At 37.4% G+C, this 14382-nt stretch overlaps 1 protein-coding gene across 1 annotated transcript; it reads left to right on the forward strand.

Moving 5' to 3' along the window:
• The first annotated feature begins 6 nt into the window (after positions 1-6).
• On the forward strand, positions 7-7862 carry LOC144979987 (NADP-dependent oxidoreductase domain-containing protein 1-like). The gene is made up of 5 exons (XM_078927405.1): positions 7-241; positions 1396-1595; positions 4174-4515; positions 6070-6280; positions 6678-7862. The coding sequence occupies exons 1-5, from the start codon at positions 39-41 to the stop codon at positions 6835-6837; spliced, it is 1116 nt and encodes a 371-aa protein (XP_078783531.1). The 5' UTR covers positions 7-38; the 3' UTR covers positions 6838-7862.
• The last annotated feature ends 6520 nt before the right edge of the window (positions 7863-14382 follow it).

Genomic DNA, 14382 nt, shown 5'->3' on the forward strand with positions numbered 1-14382 from the left:
ATTTTCAAGAGTAGGTTCCCCTTTTCCATAGAAACAAAATGGCGCTTGTGACGCGACTGCAGGAATCAAGAACCCAGGAGAAAACAAATGATATAACCCGTAATTTACTCTCTCTCCAATTTGAAAGTGCATTGACCGAAGAGGAGGAGAAGCTTTTGGTTTTAAGAGCCAGAAATCATGCTTTATCAGTTTCTCAGTGTGCTTTGGCAACAGTAATTGTTGACATCTTGAAGAAGACAAAGTAAGTTTATGATACTGATACGAACCGAAGTGCTTATTCGCTTAGATAGATAGTACTGCAAATAGTGAGTCCACGGCGGAATTACTATTCGCAGTAGTAGAAGCGCTCTCCCGTCTCTGAAAATTAGTCGTTGTAGTACAACGGTTGTACCCTGACTGAACACAACACTGTATTTTCTGTTCAAAATGGTGTGTTGTCGAATGGCTTGAAGTTGAATGAGAGTGTGTTTGAGAATGAAAGAAGAGGAGGGATGATTGAAACATTTTGTGTGGCTTAGAATTGAGATTTTGAACGTTTCAACTTTTCTATCAAGTCTGAAACTTGACAATATCGTGTTTTGTTTAGTTTTTGTTACCCCAATCCAATCCATGAAAATCTCACGGTCCGCACCTCTCCAACTTGATCATTATTCGTTCACTTCACATCTTGAAATCTAGCAGCTTATTTGTCAGATTACTTTAATGAGAATATTTCCGTCCCCTTTTATTGTATTCTTTACAGTTAATTAAATATATTTTATAAAGTTCCAGGAATCTCTCTCTCTCTCTCTCTCTCTCTCTCTCTCTCTCTCTCTCTCTCTCTCTCTCTCTCTCTCTCTCGCCGTTGCTCGACTCATATGTCAGTGCTCCTACAAATAATAGAAGTTACCATCAATAAACTACTACATCCACCACCACATCATCAGTACTACTACTACAACAGAAACCTCCACATCGTTATCAACACTATAGCAACCACCGTCACCTTTACATCATCACTATCCTCCTCGTCATCATCGCTACCACTGACACTACAACCACAACCATCACATCATCATCATTACTGCCACTACCATTACTACCATATAGTTATCAAAATTACAGCAACCGCCACCACCATTACATCATAATCATTATCCTTATAGTCATCATCACTACCACTACAACATCAACACCACAATCTTGGGAAAACTTCCAGAGATCTGGAAATAAAATTATAATTCCAGACTTAGATTTTTTACTAATCTTGTTATGAGTAGGTAGTCTGATTCTTTGTCTACATCTCGCCTATAAAAAGTGTTTTATTCCAGCATAAGTATAATTTAGCCAATGACCTGTTCTTCTTCATTGAAATTTATATGCATCAGAACTTTGCGACTGACTTTCTTATTTCAGGGAAATGCTTCTGAACTTGAAAAACCCAGATATAAAAAGAACTGCCAAAATTCTTCACGGTGAAGCAGGAATGGAATCGTTGAATGTTGGTATTATTGGTTGTGGGCGAGTGGGTAGTCAGATAGCTCACTGTCTCCTCACTTATGGACAACTTCACCCAAGTAAACTTCACATTTCAACAAGAAGGCCAGAGACTTTAGGTAATATGAACCTAAATCACAACTTGTTGTTCATTAACATGTAACTAAATAAACACATGGCCTGCTTTAGAATTTAAATTTTTTTTTAAATTTTCAATACAGTGGAACATCAGTATAACTGTGGTGGGACCAGCCTAGAATCCCTGTTCTAACCAACTCCTGTTATAGCCGAATTTCATGTGAAATAACTCAAATGGCCTATAACACACACTCTCTCTCTCTCTCACTCTCTCTCTCTCTCTCTCTCTCTCTCTCTCTCTCTCTCTCTCTCTCTCTCTCTCTCTCTCTCTCTCTCTGCGCACGCGTGCGTGTGTGTGTGTGTGTGTGTGTGTGTGTGTGATTCGTGCTACACACTATCTGCCTTTAGCAAGGCCAATTTTATACTGAAAATGATGTAGTTAGTAGTAATAAGCCTACACACACACATACACACACATACACACACACACACACACACACACACACAAAATATTCACAAACTAGGTCTAGCTCAGCTGTCGGTCACATTCAGCTTACTTGAGCGTAATGTGTTATAATGCATTTTCTTTGGATATATTGAGAGGTTTCCACGCACCGATTAGGCTCTTGAAAGTCACGCTATAGCCAATTAATTTTACTAAAGGCGAAGAGGGAGAAAAAATGGGGATTAAAAAAAACTGTTATAACCGAGGCCCTGTTACATCTGAATCTATTATACTGAGGTTCTACTGTATCTTTCTTTTGTGTGTTGGTTAAGTTAGGGTTTAGTTGCACTGTGTTTATCAATAATAAACTCAAAAAAAAAAAAAAAAAAGGAAAAAAGGAACTCTGGCCACACTTTCGGAATAAAATACCATGAACATAAAGATAATCCAGTCTTGAACATGAGACTTCTCCAGACATGAAAAAAAAAATAAAAAAAAACAACAAATTTGTATCTCTGGATTTTGTGATCCTTCGCCTTAGATTTCCCATACAGTATAAAGTCAACAGTCTTAAAGTCAACGCTTAACCCTATTCCTCTACTATGTACTACATAAGTGCCCCAATGCCTGTTTTTGTTGTTTTGTTTTTGTTTGTTTTTTAGCTCTAAAATATTCGTTTTTCAACGGTTTTGCGCCAAATTTGGAAAATTCAACGGTTTTGCGCCAAATTTGGAAAATTCCTCAAAAAGTATGATATCAGTAATATTGAAAAATTGTTTGAAAAAAGTGAATAGTTTTGTAGATGCACAGGCAAGACGTTTCTCTTGTTCGATTCCTGTACTGTGAGACACAAATGTACCCCATGCTATACATAAGTAAAATACAATTATTTCCGTTATAAATGCCATTGTGTTAATGATTTGGAGTAACAGCTAATCCGTATAACAAAGGTTGGTACTGGTACAATTTCAAATAATGAGGCTTTATGCGTAAGGATAATTAATTAAGGATAACTCAATTCTCACTTGGTGCATGACCCAATTTGACAGATTAAATATGTATATTATGATATATTCATTATTATTATTATCATCATCATCATCATCATCATCATCATCATCATCATCATCATCATCACAACAACAACAACAACAACAACAACAGCTATTCATTCCACTGCTACTATTACAACATCATCATACCGACATGTTTACTTCAATTACTACTACTACTACTACTACTACTACTACTACTACTACTACTACTACTACTACTACGACTACTACTACTACTACTACGACTACTACTACTACTACTACTACTACTACTACTACTACTACTATCATCATACCGACATGTTTACTTCAATTATTACTACTACAACTACTACTACTACTACTACTACTACTACTACTACTACTACTACTACTACTACTACTACTACTACTACTACTACTACTACTACTAATACCAGTTCTACTACTACTACCAATACTACTCCTACTCCTACTACTACTACTACTACTACTACTACTACTACTACTACTACTACTACTACTACTACTACTGCTGCTACTACTACTACTACTACTACTACTACTACTACTACTACTACTACTACTACTACTACGACTACTACTACTACTACTACTACTACTAATACCACTTCTACTACTACTACCAATACTACTACTACTACTACTACTACTACTACTACTACTACTACTACTACTACTACTACTACTACTACTACTACTACTACTACTAAATTTAGGACGTTTCACTTAGTTTGACATGAGTTGTAAATCAATGTATAGACCCTGTCTGCAGCATTGTCAATGATGTCAAATAAGGAAGGACCCTGAGAATGTTAGCAGCATGGATGGAAACTGGTTCCAGTGGGGATTATAACAAAACATGACTTTGATATCATGACGATATAGCGTTGTTGGTACATATATTAATTTTGTGCTGTCTGAAATTTAAAAAAAAAAATGCATGTCATTAATTACATTTGATTAATCAATTTAAAGTTGTCATTAAAAAAATATATTTAGAATAAAATCCCATGACGTACACAAATAAATTAACAAACATTATTTCATTACGCAGAAATGTATAAGTATGAATACATTTTATTGTATTAAAATGTTGTTTTTTTTTCTTTCTGACAGAATATCTGCAACATAAGGGCGTTGAGTGTTACTTCAATAACGAACGTCTTATCTCATCTGTTCATGTTGCAATATTTTGCGTCCTACCGGCTCAAATGAATTCAATAGCAGAGGAAATTAAAGACTACATCTCATCCTCCTTGGTAATGCTTTGCCCTCTCAGTAGTTTACCTTTACGGAGATTAAGGCAGATGTTAGGGTCATCTAATGTTATACGACCTGTACTTTGCTGGCCAGAGGAATACGAGAAAAACAACTATAATTACAGTGTCAATGTCAATACAGCCCTGGAAAACAACGAAACTGTGCAGGGCACCTGTCCTGTTGGGATTGATAAAACAGGTCTGTATCCATTTACTGTTGGAAATTAGAATTTAAGCTTGACTCAATATGATTGTTGAGTTGGTTGCCATGGAAATCACACTCGCATTAGCCCTACCTGCCCGGATCATCCCATCCGTAATTTTTACGGAAATTTGATGACAATTACGGACTTACGGTAATGGAAGAAATATTACCGATTTTGATTTCACAATCTTGTCGCAGTGTTATAAAAATATTTTTTTTCCGTTTCTTAAGTTAGCGCAACTTTAAGCATTAAAAAATTCTTTTAACAAGTTCCTTAAAGTTATAAATGTGTTCCCTGCCCGTGATAGCTAAGTCGATCGCTAACCCGTGATGGTGGTCGTCAACAACAAAGTTATTTTACATATTATAAAGTTTGTATGTAACATTTTTTATGGTTTACTTTAGTATTACTGAAATTTTACCATTTATTACAATGAATTTTGTGTTGGTTACTGAAATTGAAATTTTCAAGTAAGTAGAGTAATATTCATAAAGTGCTTTACCAAGGAAACGATGATGCGACGGATCAGTAGCAGTGCTCAGAGCCATACGGCTCATGGATCCGTAGTTTTGTACTGGTTTTTGCCTGATTGTATCTCGTGATGATCAATTGTCATGTTGGATATAGAAGCTGAGACGTGGGCAGTAAATACATGATGAATGTTATTATGGGTTTAATGAGTATGTACACACTCTAGTATATCGGATAATTACGTACACACTTCATTGGTTGTAAGTGGTGCACGAGGGATGTGACTGTGATCAGTGGAGAAATCAAGGAAGCCCCGTTGAATTTGGAAATTTTGTGTTGTTGTTATAGTTTTCAACCAAAATTCGTGTTGTTGTTATTGTTTTAAACCACAATAGGGATGAAGGACATTATAATAATGGGGATTTTATGAGGTAGTGATGACGATGCTGCTGCTGCTGCTCCTGATGTCCATGATGGTGGTGGTGGTGATGATGATGATGATGATGATGAGGATCATGATTATGAGTTGATTTATCAGTGATGATACTGACAGTACTAATGCATCAATATTTCATTTTCAGTATAAAAGAAAAGTGTCAAATATCAATATAATCTTGAAAAACAGCTGCCATCTTGTTGGCGCTATAACTAGTAACTAGTCTCAGTCTAAGCTTGTGAAGTCCTGCCGAAGCAAATGACTAAAACTTGGCCAAACTTAGTCCGAAGGTGCCGTGATTTTAGTTTGGGACTTGCTTGGTCAGCTCACATGAAATCCGATATTTTCAAGTCAGAAATAGTCAAAGACTAAGCGCTTGTCCGTTCATGAAAACGGCCCCTGATCAGTATTTCTGTGTAGGGCCTACTAGTGGAAATGAAAATTTCATTGTACCTTATAATTCATTCTTTGTTTTTGTCTCCATAAAAGTTGAGTTCTCGAAAGTCTCCCAACTATTTACAACTTTTTTTTTACTTATAAAAATATTTTGGATTTTAATATTACCGTTTATTAATATTAAAATAGGTTTTTATCAATTGTTTTGTAAAACAATATTTTGTATATTTTTTTCATGGTTTAGATCTCGTCGTAAGCACTGATGAACGACTCTTTGAAACCATCATACTGACTGTAGCTAACATGTGTACAGATGCAGGCCTTACTCAGCCTCAGACTTTAACAGTTATCCACCATGCAGTCCTTGGGGAAACTCATAAAAAGCCAATCACGTGTGACAGATTTAGCTTCAAACACTTTGATGAGTCAAGAAAGAAAAAAGAAGATCCTGGAAAGTGAGTATATTTTATAACGTGTGCATCTCTTACCCCCCCCCCCCCCCCCCCCCCCTCCTAAAAAATATTAATCAAAAAAGTAACTCTGTATGAGCGTGTGTCAAATAAAAAATAAAAATGAGCTCCTTAATTTAAAAAAATGCAGTCCAATAAGAGATTAGAAACTTCAGAACAACGCAAGCTTCTGTGAAGCACAAGCCATATCGCAGTTCATGCTCTGTCTGGAAGATATGACCTCCAATTTATTGAATATTCAATGTCTTGCCCATTGCACTGTTTAAAAGCCCTTACAAATAATTTAGTGCTTCTTTATGCTTATTTGTATTCCAATATGATGTCCACAAGCGCACCAAGCCCGCATAACAGATTTGTTTTTCTTCTTTTCTTTATTTTTCAGATCCTTTCAATTCTTTGACCTTGTGGATGCACACGAGAAAGGATCTCCAGTGAGAAAAAGGATCCAATCCAGCCAGTCTATCCGAATGACATTTGTTTCTCGTTACTGCCACTTGTTTGAAGATTATGTTCATAAAAAAGCTTATGGACAGTTATCGTAGTGGAAAATAAAATATTTGATAGGAATTAATGTTCGGACTTGAAATAATGATTTTGAGATTTCATTTCCTCAACAATTGATTAATTTATTATTATTATTATTATTATTATTATTATTATTATTATTATTATTATTATTATTATTATTATTATTATTATTATTATTATTATTATTATTATTATTGTTATGAGTTGATTAGACATATTATTTTAAAAAATACAACAGAAGAATTTCAACAATGTCTGTTTTGACAAAGTGTTAAGAATCTCTGTGTATTCACTATACAAAGCAATCAACAGAAATGAATATAACAGAACAAAATACAAAAGACGGATAGTTTTGGATTCAAAACCCTTCTTCAGCCATCTGCCGTTGATCTGGGTTTTTTTTTAGTAATGTATTTGTTTTCATTGGGTTTTTGTTTTTGTTGGATGATTAGTTTTCACTTAAGTCCATCATACTACAAACTAGAAATGTTAAAGGTATTTTTTTTTTCGTAAGTACAATTCATCTGGCCAGCAGGTGTGTATTTTATTTCGAGCCATTAAGCCCATGGTGCCCATATCTTAAATTCTAGAGCGTGAAACAGATGATGGCAATTGCTTACTATCCTTTGGACATGACGCTAGTCTATCGCAAAGTACTTTCCGCTAGATCTAACAGCCCAGTTATCATCTTCCGGCGTCAAAATACATATGTGGTTGGGGGAAACTCTCTCTCTCTCTCATTGTTATTGTTTTGAGACCACCAGTTCGGTGATTAGTTCTCATTGAAGTCCTTCTAACTACTCTATAAACGTTAAAGGTTACACATAGTTATTTTTTGCATGAGTACAATTCACATGTGCACTAAAATGGGTGTGTAATAATAATAAAATAACATCTAATATATATCCTAATTGTTGAATCCTTTTTCGACACTTTTCATCCATTCATGAGAGAGAGAGAGAGAGAGAGAGAGAGAGAGAGAGAGAGAGAGAGGGAGAGAGAGAGAGAGGGAGAGAGAGAGGGAGAGAGAGAGAGAGAGAGAGAGAGAGAGAGAGGGGGGGGGGGGTGGTGGTTGGGTCAATCTAAATGAATAAACCCTACGTGTACATATTTACAGGTCTGATGACCGGACCCAATTAGAAAAGGCTTGATTAAACATTGTTGTTTTCGATGTTTCTTTTCTTTAATTAGAACAGCATATATGGAATGAATGAGTGTTACGGTAATAAAGCGATTGTTACTGTTTTTAGACTGCCAGTTGGGTGATTAGTTTTCACTGGAGTCCTTCTAACAACAAACTAATAACGTTAAAGGAATGTTTCCGTGAGTCCTATCCTTCTGGCCAGCAGAACAGGTGTGTATTTAAAAAAAAAATTAAACATAGTCCTTTAGAGCCATTTGGTCCCGCAGTCGGCTATAGATAGTATGCAGATGACGTCACTCAGGCCTTTGTTATTGTTTTTGCCATCCGCGTTTGTGAGTTGTTCTCACCAAACTGTATTAACCAGACTATAAAAGTTCATGGTTACACAGAGTTTGTGTGTTGGTCCGTTATACTTCCGGATGGCAATGTTGTGAACTCCTTGGCCAAGCGCATTCTATCTATATCTTGAATTCTGGAGCGTGAAATGGACAATGACAATTGCTTACCATCATTCAGACAGGACGCTAATCAATCGCACAGTAATTTCCACTCGATCTAACAGACCCAGTTAGCCAATCACGGCACCAAAATACATATCGGGGCGGGGGGAGGAGGAATTCTCTCTCTCTCTCTCTCTCTCTCTCTCTCTCTCTCTCTCTCTCTCTCTCTCTCTCTCTCTCTCTAGCACTATGTTCTTCCACTGCGGAGTATTGCGTTTGGGGTAAAAGCAATAACGTGGAGAAGGTAGATGCGAAACTTCGCAAGTCCATGCACATAGTGTCAGGAACGCCGGCAACGACGCCTAAAGAATGGGGAACGATAATGGCAGCAATCCAGCCCCCCCCCCCCCCCCCCCCCCCCCCCCATGTCCGGCGGGAGACGATTACAAACAACTGGCTTAATACGATCAAAGAGAGAGAGGGAATGGGGATACCCCCCTCAAGCGCATAATGGACGGTGCCCCCTGTTTCGAGCCGAAATAAGTCCGGACAACCCTTGTACGTAGCCTCCCTGACTTCGAACAGAGCTTCGTATCCGAGATGGAAGTCGGTTTGGATGAATTCAATCCCTCGAGGGGGCGGTGACTCATCGAAACTCGGGGGAAAAGTTGCAAGGCTTTTCCACCAGCAAGTGGCGGCATTGGGTGGCAGCCATAGCAATCGGCTTCCGTCGAGAACCTACTTAAAGGTTATACATAGTGTTTTATGCGTGGGTACGAAACGCTCAATGGCAATTTCTTACTTTCCTTTGGACACGACGCTAGTCTTTCACAAAGTACTTTCCGTAAGATCTAACAGACCCAACGATTCAATCACGGAGTCAGAACACATATGTGGGAAAGAAGGGGGAATACTCTCTCTCTCTCTCTCTCTCTCTCTCTCTCTCTCTCTCTCTCTCTCTCTCTTTGTTGTTTCTGGACCGTTAGTTCAGTGATTAGTTCTCATTGAGGTCCTCTAACTACATTCTATAAACGTTAAAGACTACAAATAGCTATTTTTGTGTGATTACGATTCGTCTGGCCAGCAAAAGAGGCGTGTAATAATAATAAAATAACAACTGACATTTTCCAATTATCTTCCACAAAGAGCGGATGTTTTGAAACTGGACCAAAGCGACATAGGTAACCATTGCTTTTCCTATCTTGGTCCTTACACCCCCCCCCCCCCCCCCCCCCCATGCTAACTACTCGTAAGTTAAGAATGTTTTGATGAATAATAGGAATGATCTATATTACCTTTCCATGAACTTGAGGTCATTAGTCTAGTTACGTTGGCACATGGAATATGTGCTCAAAGTGACCCACATACTGAGAAGAGTTCGCATCTTTTGAAATATTTAACATCACGATTGTTTTTATTGGTTTTTTGTTTTTGTTTTGTTCAGCTTGATTCATTGGTATGTTTACAACTTTCATAAACAACACAGCGTGTTTTCATTTGTAAAGAAGTATTCAATAGTTGGACAGCAACAAATCATGTGATAGATGACTTGGTTGGACGAAAACCTGAATATAGATCACTTCCACTATGTCCTTCTCCAAGCTGATGAGGACACACGGGGACCTTTCTCTTAATTGCCATTGGTAGCATATCGAAGGGATCGGAACTTAAAGGACTTGCTTGTACGCAGCCGTCCAGAGCCGTCCGAAGACAATGAACCTCCAGCTCGCCGATGCATGAGGCCTAAATGCAGGACGTGTGAGCATATTTATGAAGACAAGACCATTGCATTTCTGGAGAAAGTTTGGACCATCACAAGACCTTTTACTTGTACCAGGGTTCCCACTCAAAACCCATTTCAAAATTCAAGACTGCCAACATTTTTTTCATGACCAATAGTTTCTCCACAACTAAATTTTTGTTTCAAATAAAAGTAGTCAAGTCAATGTCTTCATTCGAACTGGCAGCGTGGATTTTCATTGCCGTTCTCACACACCACCAAATCTCAGCATCAATGACATCGGACTTAAGCACAAAACTATCTGAAGGCTTTGGCATCACCTGTGCCTGCTTTGAATCAGAAGCTAGTAGACGTAGACGGCTTTGCAACAAAGTTAAGTAACGACCCCCTGTCACTCCTAGATATAGCAAATGCTAGTGACTTGTGATTGTTCCCTTGCATGTGGGAAGTCAAAGCAGACCTTCCTGTGGCCTTGATATAAATATTCTTTTTACACAATATGCAGTATGTTTCAAGATTGTTGCTAGTATTTTTAAACCAGTCTTTGAAAGCCAGATATTTGGTCCAGAACTCCTGGAATGTTCCACCAGGCATGATGATTAGCAGTTAACTTAACATAGCTTAATCAGTGATAATAATAGTAATTTATCAAAAAGGAGGAAACTTTCTCGGTCTCTCAAACACAAGCAAAATGTAAAAATAACAGGAAGGTTTTGTATTATGTAATATATGACTACTAGTGTAAATCCATTCTTATCATTAGACATAAATTTACTTTTTGTAAACATTTAATGAATTGTCCTTTTCACATAACATTTTAAAGGCCTACGGCCTACAGTAATATTCAAATAAAAGGCCAGTGTTGTTTTCTTTTGATGTTTACTTTTTAAAGCAGGCTACAATATCTTTGTTACGGAAACCTAGTGGTTATGGAGCCTATAAATACAACCAAAGAATCTCTCAAATGTCAAACCATAGTCCAAAGGCAAAAAAAAAAAAAAAAGAAGAGTAAACTAAGCCAATCACCATTGCTTTATTGTATCTCTGTATTGCCAGATTATTTAATGGATGGTTGCGAAAGAAATAGAGAGAGAGAGAGAGAGAGAGAGAGAGAGAGAGAGAGAGAGAGAGAGAGAGAGAGAGAGGGGGGGGGGAGGGGGAGGACTTCTCTACAAGAATAATTTATGAAAAGACCATACGTTTAAAAAAAAAAAGGAGAAAAGTGAAACAAAAAGAGAGAGAGAGAGAGAGAGAGAGAGAGAGAGAGAGAGAGAGAGAGAGAGAGAGAGAGAGAGAGAGAGAGAAATTAAAAAGGCAATAGGCACCTACATCAGAGAGAAAAAAATCAAGACCCATTTATTATCCCTCCCCTTCAACCATCAACTAATCAAAGATACCACTGGTCTTCTGTATCAATTGTGTTGTGACATCTGTGTCTGGCACGACGTCATAAAGACGGGACCGTCACCAAATTTCACGAGGCTGAGCACAGGTGTCAAAATATGACATAGGACATTATGGTGATTTTTGTGGTTTTGAGGAAAATGTTTGACACGGCAAATTCAGCTGAAAAATTCTGAGAAGTTCCCAAAATCCCGGAATTCCGCGGAAGATTATCATCACTGCTTAATAAGTAAATAAGTAAATAATATGACACCAAACTTCAGGTTTATGACTACACCCGATTTGAAAGCTCCCGACTCAGACAAGAAAAACCAAGACCGCTTTTATTTTCAAGACCGTTTTTTCCCGATCTTGAAGAAATTAGAAAATTCAAGACCATTTCCCGACTTCCCGACCGAGTGAGAGCCCTGTTGTACAGACCGCAACCTTATGTGTGCCATTAGATACGCACATTGTAATAAGTTACGTTGGCGAGACGGGGAAAAGACTGGGAGATCACTTTGCACAGCATCCACAGGACATTGCCAACAAATCGGATTCAGGTGTGGCCGACATTTTAACCTACATGGCCATCCCGGCACCAAGGCCGCTCAAGTTTGGGTATTGAGTCGCAAACAGGAAACACATCTGATTAAATCACTGGGATGTTTAAAGCCCAGTGGACTCAACTTCAGACTGGAATATTACTAGACTATCGCTTCTGTGGTATTTCTTACATCATTAGAAATCTTCGATCCTCTCTTTCCATTCAACTCGAAATTAGGTCTATACCAAGAACACAATTTTCCAACAGGTCTTGTTCTAATGCAGCTCCAAAAATCTGGAATTTTCTGTCTTCCACAACCAGAAACTCTCCAACTTTTAACTCTTTCAAGTCCAATTTACAGACTGAACTATTTAAAATAGCCTTTACTTAATATAGTTTAATGTTTTTCAAATTTAGTTTTCAGTGCTGTACTTTTTATTTTATTTTCCCTTTGTGAATAGATCTAGATACGCGTTTTATTGTAAAGCGCCTTAGAGCACGAATTCGTGGAATTTGCGCGCTACACAAATGATTTATTATTATTATTATTATTTAGTTTCAAAAGCTTGTATTATTTCCTTGATCGTTGGAGTAGATCAAGAGGATCACTGTCCATTCTTCACACTTATGGATTTGGTTTATTTCAACAGATACATTTGACACAAATATCTAGATATTTTTGTTCTACACACGCCTGTTTAAAAAAAAATTTAACGCACCAAATTTTATGCGTTGTTTATTTCCAACAAATTTGGCACTCATTAGTTGCTTCTGTCTGTAACATCCCAATATGCTTATTATACAGAAAGGACCTGCCGAACATCTCTCTGCCGTCGATCTGATTTTTTTGTAATGTATTTATGTTTTCATTGTTTTTTTGTTTTTTTTTTTTTTTTGTTCTGGGGTGAAGAAGGTGTTTTGAGCCCGAAACGTTCCATGTTTGATATTTTGTTCTTTTTGAAGCTGTTGGTTCATTTTTGTTTATTTATACGTTAAATACTCACAAAATCCGCTAGCTGGATATAACGTATCAAAACACAAAACTATGTGTAACCTTGAGCGTTTTTAGGTCTTGTCTGATTGATAGAATTTCGTGAGAACTAACCATATTTTGTTTGTTTTGTTTTTAAGGGTTTTACGGCGCTTGCGACACATTCAGGACACATCAGGCCAGTAAAAAGAAGAATATGGGATAGTAAAAATATTGTAAATTTACAAAGCACCCAAGAACAAAGTAAGACAAAGAGGAATTGGTTCAAAAGGGTACAGATGTAGATTCCAAGAGCATACCATCAATGTACTTAGTTTGAGATCACCTTAAAGTCTCATCCAGGCATCAGCACAGGATCTCACTAAGAAGAGGAGCACACTCAAATGTTTACAGAATACATAACTGACAATAGCAATACATAACAGATGATTTAGAAGGAAAAAAATGTCAGCTCCCAAAACTATAAATATACATTTGACTGTTTCCCTCCCAGTCAAGGACTCCCATTCCAAGACAAAGACAAAAAGCAACTCAAAGGACCCCGCCCTGAGAACTAATCATAAAAATGGCAGTCTAAAAACAATAACAAATAGCAAGGTCACGTCAATTTTGTTCCTTCTACATGATGTATGTGACCACTTGTCTCAAGGCTGTTTTATGTCAGGGTGATTTGGATGATTAAAATCAATTTTAATTTTATAGAAGGTACGGACGTCATTCATCTCTCTGTTACTGTTATTGTTTATAAATAGAATGAAGTTGAGGTCACTCGGGTCTTTGTTATTGTTTTTTGCCATCCACATTTATGAGTAATTCTCACTTAACTGTATTATCCATGCTATAAAAGTTCAAGGTTACACATAGTTTTGTGTGTCGGTCCGTTATAAGCCATTTTTATAATCCTCACTAAATTGTATTAATCAGATCTTAAGGTTACACATAGTTTTGTATGATAGTATTTATATGCGGCTGGCGGATGTTGTAAGTTTAAACGCACATCATCAATAGTCAAAAAATGACACTTAAGTTAATACAGTATCATGTTTTTCTGAAAACACTACGGATACGTAGTTTGTTATGGTGTCATAAATCAAAATAGTACTGGCGCACCTGAAATTTTAAAATCACTTTGACGGTACCTGGTTCATTCCTATCACCGTTTTTAGGCGATGGGCAACAAGAAATGATTCGTCCATCATCCGGGGGTGGGGTGCGGGGGGGGGGGGGGGGGGGGGTAAATTATACAAGAAGAATTGAACTGACCACCATCCGGGGGGGGGGGGGGTAAATTACAAAACAAGAGTTGACCTGTT

Source organism: Berghia stephanieae, chromosome 1 (genome assembly GCF_034508935.2).
Source record: "Berghia stephanieae isolate SIO BIC M18660-M18661 chromosome 1, UCSD_Bste_1.3, whole genome shotgun sequence".
Classification (NCBI taxonomy): Eukaryota; Metazoa; Mollusca; class Gastropoda; order Nudibranchia; family Aeolidiidae; genus Berghia; species Berghia stephanieae.